This window comes from Lucilia sericata, unplaced genomic scaffold, assembly GCF_015586225.1.
Source record: "Lucilia sericata isolate MDLA Ls3-8-SP2 unplaced genomic scaffold, ASM1558622v1 Contig001453F_arrow, whole genome shotgun sequence".
In the NCBI taxonomy this organism is placed as follows: Eukaryota; Metazoa; Arthropoda; class Insecta; order Diptera; family Calliphoridae; genus Lucilia; species Lucilia sericata.
In genome coordinates this window covers 43797-53947 of record NW_023995383.1, presented here as the reverse complement: position 1 = coordinate 53947, position 10151 = coordinate 43797, and the positions used below count along the sequence as shown (strand labels likewise).

Here is a 10151-nt window from a genome sequence, read left to right as displayed (position 1 = left end):
ATGAACCGAAAAATATATAGCAAAAAATGGGGAAAAAAGAAGTAAAATCTCCGCATTATAGTGCTTACAACTCATAATTTCGCTCACACATTGTCAGTTGATGAGTGCTTATTGTATGGTGCTAATGTTTCTATCGACTAATGTCGCTTAGTTCGTACGTTCGTTGGTTGGATGGATGAATGGTTGGAAATGGTTGTTTGTTTGTTTGTTTGCTTGTTAGTAGTAGACCGACTCTATTTTGCATTCTGATTCAACTTTGAAACACACTTCAGTCTAATAATACCTCCAACTAAGTAAGATTGCCGACGAATCAAAAGCGGAATATTATATTATATGACGACGATGTGACAACGACATTAAATCAAATACATACACAAGTGTCTGTGCGTGAGATCAACAAAAAATATATTGAAATTTATAAAATATATAAAAAAAATAAAAGAAAAATTCAACAAACCCACATTAAAAGTGTTATGATTGCAATGAAAATTTAAATAAAAACGATATTAAAAACAACCTACAAAAAACATATAGCAAACTACATTCACAAAATGTAGGCCCGAAAATAATGAATTGAAAATGTTTTATACTTTATTCCAATTCCAATACAAAAAATTAAAACATTTGCATGAAGAGAAACAGTCTGTTGGAAAAAAATTGAAGAAGAAAGAAAAAAACTAAATCATCAGAAGTCAGAACACAGCAAAGTGAGTGAACGTAATTGAAAATGAAAGCTCATAATTTATACAAAAAATTCAAATGATATATAACAAACAATACACTTACTTCTTACATCTTTCTACTGCAATCATAGAGATACGCAGATACCAAATATGAAAAATGAAACAAATTAACACCAACAACAACAACAACAAAAGCTAAAAAAACAAAATAAAAATTATTAAAGTTTTCTTCTTGAAATTTTTCTAAAAAGAAAATTACATTGTATAAGTAAGAAAAAACTTTGTATACATATACTTCATATACATACTTATATATTGAAACATCCGCTGTTGAAATACTCATCATCCATCAGATACTATTCTATAGTACATATACAATATTCATACTTACATACATACATACATATATATCTATCCATCTATATGTAGGGAAGTATGAAAAATCGATGCCAGACTCTGTAACTTCAAAGCGGCCAGTCATCGTATTCGTCAATGTGCTGCTGATGTTTGCTTAGATTTCAATAATTAAAACAAAATAATAAAAACAAAATAATAATACAATTGAACAAACTTTCAATTTAATTTAATAAAAATCCACAACAACGACATCATAACAACATTTAATTTAAAACGTATTAAACGAAAAACGAATTACCTTCTTCTTATTAAGTTTAAAACTGCAAAAAGCAAAAAAAAAAAAAAAATATTGAAATAATAAGTGTATAGAAAATTAGTTCTTATAGAACCGGAAAAAAGTAATCCTTTTGCAAAAACTAAAGTAGACAACACGTCCTTTACTTTAAATGACAAGTGCATCCGTTATTGATAATGCTCCCACAATCATTCACAACCTTGTAACACATCAAAAACATTAGAGGCCAACTATTATTCAAACTTTAATAAATGGACTTTCGATTTATAGTTACGGTAGTAACTAAATCTCGATAGAAAAAACAACAACAATCATTTCATCAACTGCCGCAGCAGCAAAAGTATCATATTTTCGATTCTATTGAACATTTCTCCAAACAGAACCACAAATGTAGGTTTAGTATTTTTTATTGTTGTTTTTTTTTTATGTATACGAGATTAAACGATTTTCTTTCTTTAAATACACACACAACAAAACAAAAGGGAAATCGAAGAGGAGGAAATGTTAGATGCTGTTACATTTCCTATTGATGAAATACCCGAACCCATTAAAGTACTAGATGATATTATATCCGAATTTGAGGATCTATCATTGAGGCCACAATTACAAAACAATGGAGAGAATCAATCAGAAGATGATGGCTACATGAGTCTTAGTCGCAAAAAGTAAGTTATTGGTTAAATTCAGTAATTTCGATAGATAGATAGATAGATAGATAGATAGATAGATAGATAGATAGATAGAAGATAGATAGATAGATAGATAGATAGATAGATAGATAGATATAGATAGATAGATAGATAGATAGATAGATAGATAGATAGATAGATAGATAGATAGATAGATAGATAGTAGAGATAGATAGATAGATAGAAGATAGATAGATAGATAGATAGATAGATAGATAGATAGATAGATAGATAGATAGATAGATAGATAGATAGATAGATAGATAGAGATAGATAGATAGATAGATAGATAGATAGATAGATAGATAGATAGATAGATAGATAGATAGATAGATAGATAGATAGATAGATAGATAGATAGATAGATAGATAGATAGATAGATAGATAGATAGATAGATAGATAGATAGATAGATAGATAGATAGATATAGATAGATAGATATAGATAGATAGATAGATAGATAGATAGATAGATAGATAGATAGATAGATAGATAGATAGATAGATAGATAGATAGATAGATAGATAGATAGATAGATAGATAGATAGATAGATAGATATAGATATATAGATAGATAGATAGATAGATAGATAGATAGATAGATAGATAGATAGATAGATAGATAGATAGATAGATAGATAGATAGATAGATAGATAGATAGATAGATAGATAGATAGATAGATAGATAGATTAGCTTCTTCAAGACAAATGTTCTTAAAATCTTTTTATTGTCTTCACAATTTCAAATGTAAATTTAAACGAATGAACTTGCTTTTAAATTCTTCACTTTTTTCCAGCATGAAAGAGAAACGCGATTCGGAGGAAATGTCCCAAACGAGTTCAAGTTGTGCTCCAACCGTGACGCCTAACGAGAGTTTTGATGCTGTTGACTTGGCTCGTTTTGAGACAAATGGCAATTGTAGCAAAGAATTTATCGAATCGAAAACAACAGCAGCCACAACGCCCACTAACAATGCCAATATAACAGACGTTAGTAATATAGTGCAAACAACTTTAGTGAGTAGTAAAACGTCGATTAAATGGCTATAGGAAAAAAAAACTTAACAATTACAAAATTAAATTTTCACAGCCTAAGGCACGTACTTCAAACTCAACGGCACCAAGCAACAATTCTAATTATTCTAGTCTTCCATGTTGTGGACAACGTACCACCAACACAGTTGGTGACCTAAAACTACGTGTTGGCAGCTGTAATGGTGAAAGGAATGCGCTGGGTATTGATATCAGTGCTGTTCACAAAGCAGTGCTAAAGGGACGTGTTGCCAAACTGCCCGGTAAGTAATTGAAAAATTTGAATAGTTTTAAAAATATTAAACGTAATAATGATTAGAGATTCACATGGCCCTAGAACCCATACTAAATGAGCATCCTGTAACCATATATCCCGGTCCCAAAGATGGCCCCTGCTGGGGCGCGTAATAGTCGGCCAAAACGTTTACAAGCTTCCGTAGATAAACACAAGGAAGTTTGTCATATTCTTAATCCAGGTAACACATCGGTTTCATCTTCATCGTCTTCAAGTTCACCAGCTAGTACTGGAACCTCTTCTGATAATCAGAATCATAAAACCAATTCCTCCTCTTCTAATAATACGTTGGATAAATTTTTCAAAAATACCACAGACGACGATGATGAAGAAGAGGAAGAATTGTCTGAAGACTCGGCAGAAGATCCCTCAGGCATAACTATTTCTTCGGAGTCAACGTTACTGACACCTAGGGGCATAGCTTGGGAAATTCATTTCAAGGATTTCAAAAAGAAAACGAAACAACATCAACGTGAAATAAAAAAGGTATGTCAATCTCTCCATAAAAGCTGAGGGAATACTTATTAAACAAATACTTTTAGAAATCTTCGACGGCCCATACAAAACAGGGTAATCTGAAATCATCTAAAGATGATTGCAGACATTTACAAAATGTTGCTAATAATGAGGAAGAATTTCGTTGTTTCGAAGAAAGTTCTGAAATTCTAAATTCCTGCGTTTTCCGTCAATCAAGTATGCTGGGCAAGGGTACATTTATCATTCGACGTGGTTCCACTAAACGGCCACCCCGAGCTATGGATATTTTCTCCAATTATGATACATCCAAAGATGGTTTAAGTGAAAGTGAACCAGATGTCGATTCTGAATCAGAACGTGCCAAATATATGGCGAATGATATGAGAAAAGATCCTTTACCATGTGATATTATAAAAGATGGCAATATACGACATAGTTTGGATATAGGAAAACCATTAACTTCTCCTAGAGAGCGTTTATCATTGAATTTGGAATCGCATCATGCTCACCACAATTCACTAAAAAAGGATCTGTCTCCCATACAGCATCTTAGTAAATCGAATATAGAAAGTAAGTTAAATCAATTTGATTATCAGTTGTACGCAGTTTTAAATGTGTTTAAATTAAAGCGTCCAAAAAAGGCAGCTTAAAATCATTGGATGGTCGTACTAGTTCCGAATCTATTAATATTGTAAGAACTCCTTGCCATGACGAGGCCAGTGGTTTTGATCTTAAGTCTTCGGGAGCCAGTGTCATAGATCCCACAAATATGTTTGTTTTTAAGCAGTCATCAAATGGTGCCATAAAAGGAGCAGACTTTAGTGGTAAGGCAAAATAATATAAACAAAAATGCTGATAAAAAAACGTTAACACTTTTTCAGAGCTGCGTTCAACTTCTACCACACCTCACACAGATCTGGCTCCTACCCTGGAAGAAGATGAGGAGCAATTAAGTGATCTGAGTTATAGTTGTGCTCCTTTGAAACAAATCGAAAACAATATTAGTGCTCTCTTGCGTGGTGAAATTGCCGTGGCACGCATGGCTGATATAGCAGGACAGCCTGTAGCAAAACGTCCTTTAGAATTTCGTCCTGGAGTACATAAATCGGAAAGTGCCAAAGAAATGAAATTATCACAAAATGTATTCGGACCCTTACCGCCATCACCGCCCTCTTCCAACCCGGATACTTTTGTAAGTTTAAGAGATTTAACTTTTAAGAATTGTTCTTAAAGTTATATTTCGTTTCAGGACTACAATGATTTGCCTTTACCACCCTCGCCCTCAGACGATACTTCGGTGGGCGAAGATGATATAAAACCGCCTGTCAAACCCTTTGTGCAAACCTCTGCAGAAGTTCATACCCAGTCAGTATCGCGAGAAGAATTACGTCCTCAACGGTCAAAGGAACGTGAAAAATCTCGACCTGTTCACCGTCATATGTCTGATGAATTGCCTTTACCTCCGCCACCACCACCTCCAACAGCATTTGAGAATTTGCCACCTGCCGTGCCACCGCATCGTCACGGTCATTCATCGAATACTATGAAATCTTGGTCAATTGATTCGAATTATAAACGGAAATCCCCGCGTATGATGGGAGGCTATGGCAGTGGTGTGACAACACCCACTAGTTCTCATGGACCTTCATACGAAGGTAGCGGGGGTGGAGGTTATGGCACCAGACGTTATGTATCCTATGGAACTAAACGCAGTTTAAAACAGTCCCCCAGAGAGGAACATCGTTTACAAACATCCTGTAGTCTACCCGAAACTCCAATATTTGCTCGTGGGTAAGTTATCTGGAATATATGTATATAGTTCTAATTTTGATATTTTGAGGCATTCATTTTTATTAATTATTTAGCTGTGACATACCCCGTACTCCATATAGACGCCAAAACGAAAATACTCCCAGCGGTTCTCGCACGGCCCCTAGATCCAGTACTTCCAATAACATTAATATGGGCAATTCAATTGTGGGCATATCGGGTGGTAATACTTTCGGTGGGGCTATGTGTCGTCAACGTTCCATTAATCATGCTTTAGCTTCCAATGAAATGCTTAGACTTGCCGGCGCTCCACAGCGGGGCTGGTATCCTAAACAGCGTTCTATGCGTCCAGCCTCTACAGAGAATATAGATCGTATTTCAACCATGAGACCATGGGATGGAACTCCTGGTATGACCGGCACAGGTCAGGCAAGGAAACCCTTAACACTACCACCCAATTTGACACCATCATTTCTAAATAAATCACCCAGAGAAGCTTTACGTAGAGTTACTAGTTTATTAATAACCAAGAAAAGTAAGTAAACATCAAATATTTATAAGGAATAAAGAAGTAAATCTCCTTTTTTCCTCTCCAACAGAACCAAATAAGGATAAAAGAAGCAAGTCTGCTTATACAGCCGATCATGCATTAGAGGCACATTATTATCAAGATATCGAAAGAAGTAAGTTTAAATTATTTGATATTAAAATCATGTTTATTTACTTATAATGCTTTTTATAGGCTCCTCTGTTAGCACTGCAAATACAACAACAAAAGACTCAAAACGTGGCCAAAGTAATACCGCTGATAAGCCGAAGAAAAAAGGCATATTTAAAACTTTATGGAAACGTACGAAACATTTTTCATTGGATCAGTAAATACTAAACTATTTTATTAATCTACTACTATATTAGATTTTTTATATATGAGAATTTTTAACCAAATGCCCTCCAACAAACAAAAAAGTCTAAGCACATCCTCTTCTCCCTCAAACAAACAAACATTCACTCTTAACGTAAAATTTATTTCACACATTACCAAACAATTCATAACATTAAATACATACATACGTATACATTTATAGTATAATAGTTATTATAAATCCTAACAAAAAGAAAACCAAAAAAGAATATCTTAACTCTTTTTTATCTACATGTAATGCACAAAGGCGGGAATCTCAAAGACTGAAATTATATGCAATTTGTCAACCAAAACTTTTTAACACAAAAACACACTTAAAAAAAAACCTACCAATCACTTACTAATGAATAAATAACGAAACTAATGTGTACACTACGTAGAAGTCGCAAGACGTATATGTATTCTAACGTAACGTAAATGTATTCTAACTACTTACAAACAATGTTTGGAATAATGTTGAACAATTTTTTAAAAATACATAAATAATTAAAATTAAATTCCTGGCAATGGACGAATTTTAAAATATCTATACTAAATACAGACGTAAATTTTATATTATTATAATTTTTTTAACTTATTTTGGAAGAACAATAATTTTGTAGCACTTTTTTACAACTATATAAAGTACATTTTGAATCCTTATAGATAGCAAAGTCTATTTAGCAGTATGGTATCTGCAAAAGACCCCAGATGTATTCCGAATTCAAATATAGCATCATTATCTACCACAAGTTTTCGAGATGATAATTATATACATATTAATATATTAAACAAAGACTTCTTAGAGATCTTTTATTTAGTGTTCATAGTTTCCAGGAGGAGAATTCTGTAGTCCTGACTAAAGAATATTCTATAGTCCAGACTAAAGACTGTTCTATAGTCCAGACTTTGGACTATTCTATAGTCCAGATTAAGGACTATTCTATAGTCCAGACTAAGGACTGTTCTATAGTCCATACTATGGACTGTTCTATAGTCCAGACTATAGACTGTTCTATAGTCCAGACTATAGACTGTTCTATAGTCCAGACTATAGACTGTTCTATAGTCCAGACTATAGACTGTTCTATAGTCCAGACTTTGGACTGTTCTATAGTCCAGACTATAGACTGTTCTATAGTCCAGACTATAGACTGTTCTATAGTCCAGAGTATGGACTGTTCTATAGTCCAGACTATAGACTGTTCTATAGTCCAGACTATAGACTGTTCTATAGTCCAGACTATAGACTGTTCTCTAGTCTAGATAATGTATAGCTTAGTGCTAGTGGATATTGTTATCGAAATATCGTTTTACTAAAGCTTCTTTAGACCACAATATAAAATAGGTTCATTCCAATACCATTTCCACTCTCTTTCGGTATGGAAATCGTTGAAGAATATTTATTACAATCACAAATATAATATTTTTATAGATTGAATGAGAAAATACGTAAATGTAAAAATAAATAACTACTAATAAATTCAAAATAAAATTTGAAAAAAACTGAGAATAAAAATTGAGGTCTATTTCCCTCTCTCTTTCAAGTCAACTTAAAAAGCTTATAGAAAGACATTGGGTTAATTACAGTTAACAAAAAATTGGTTTAAATAATAACAGTTATTAAGGCTAGAAAGAAAATAATTGAAATTAAGAAAAATAAAATAAAAAACATTAAATATAACAAGTATTGTATTCTGAAAATTTACAGGAACTTAAAAAGAATAAAACCCAAAAATTAAAATATATTAGAGCAAATATTTAAAAAAAAAAGCTTAAAATGAGCTGTTAATGATATTTTAACAAATTGTTGAATCGATTTTTTTGTGCAATAAGTGTGTGTGTATTTCAAATTGACAGCTCCAAAGGAGAAAAAATAATGTATTATACAGATGATTACTTTTTATAGTGTTTGAATAATTAAATATACAACAACCAAAAAATAAATTAATTGTTATAATAACAATAAGATAAAACATTAAAAGCTTTTTGTCTAAAAATAAACGTGAAAGCACTAAGACTACGTGTTTGTTTTTCTTTTTCATCTTAATTATTTACATAAATTAATAAATATAAATATGACAAAAAGCCAAAATGAATTATAAATGTAATTAAAAATAATTAAAGAAAATCACAAGTTTATTGATAAAAATGAAATAAATTGCTTTAATGGAAATAATACAAAAACAAAACTAGTCGTTGATTTAACAAAACTTTGCAATTTATTAAATGAAAACAATTTTAGCATAAAAGTAAAATTATTAAATAAAAAAAAAAAAAAAAATAGATTTTTCACCCAAAAACAAAAAAATTATATTAAAACATATTTAATTAAGGAAGTATACCTCAGTAAGAGACGATGATAATAATAATGCATTTATTATAAATAATAATAATAAAATAAAAACAATTAAAAATGTTAACATAAAAACAAAAAATTAATTTAAAAAATATCTTTGTCAACTAACAAGTGACTGATAATGAAAAAGTGTTACTCAAATTTTACGTTTTTTTAATATTAGAGAAAATTCAAATCTTTTGAAAAAAAAACTGTTACAACAACACACTTACCACTTTAATACAATTTAACTGAAATGAATTCCTTTTCTTTTTTCCGGTTATAACACCTTTGGACTCGATTTTATAGTTATCTTCTATAATCCAGATTAAAGACTATTCCACATGAGCAGATAATAGATAGTTTTATAGTCCAGACCATAGACTGTTTTATAGTACAGACTATAGACTGTTTTATAGTACAGACATAGACTGTTTTATAGTATAGACTATAGACCGTTTTATAGTCCAAACTATAGACTGTTTTATGGTATAAACTATAGACTATAGTCCAAACTGTAGACAGCTTTATAGTTCAGACTATAGACTGTTCTATAGTTCACACTATAGAATGTTCTATAGTTCACACTATAGACCGTTCTATAGTTCAGACTATATAGACTGTTCTACAGTTCACACTATAGAATGTTCCATAGCTCATACTATATAGTCCAGACTATAGACTCTTCTATAGTCCAGACTATAGTATATAGTCTATATAGATAGACCAGACTATATACTGTTTTATAGTTCATACTATAGACCGTTTTAAAGTCCAAACAATAGAATGTTTTATTGTCTAAACTATAGACAGTTTTATAGTCAGACAGTTTATAGTTTAGACTATAGACTGCTCTATGGTCCACACTATAGAATGTTCTATAGTTTACACTGTAGACTGTTCTATAGTTCAGACTATAGACTGTTCTATAGTTCACTCTATAGACAGTTCTACCGTTCACACTATAGAATGTTCTATAGTCCAGATTATAGACTGTTCTATAGTCCAAATTATAGACTGTTCTATAGTCCATATTATAGACTGTTCTATAGTCCAGACTATATACTGTTTTATAGACCGTTTTATAGTCCAAACTATAGACTGTTTTATGTTCTAAACTATAGACTGTTCAATAGTCTAGCCCAAACTATAGACGGTTTTAGAGTCTAGACTGTACAGTGCTCTACAGTTCAAGCTTTAGATTGTTCTATATACAAGACTATTCAGTTTTATTACAAAGAAAATTTTTCACAAATACCGAAAAAATTTCAAAAAATTTTCACCTTTTTTTGAGTAGCACAATTGCCATTTT

General features: G+C 31.6%; 1 protein-coding gene across 1 annotated transcript; it reads left to right on the top strand.

The window, feature by feature from the left end:
* The first annotated feature begins 272 nt into the window (after positions 1–272).
* LOC119611451 lies at positions 273–6479 on the top strand. The gene is given in 13 exon segments (XM_037967029.1): positions 273–1725; positions 1818–2000; positions 2824–3043; positions 3117–3321; positions 3396–3448; positions 3450–3839; positions 3896–4400; positions 4460–4654; positions 4712–5022; positions 5080–5621; positions 5696–6135; positions 6200–6283; positions 6343–6479. Coding segments are annotated over 13 exon segments (3267 nt in total). The 5' UTR covers positions 273–1723.
* The last annotated feature ends 3672 nt before the right edge of the window (positions 6480–10151 follow it).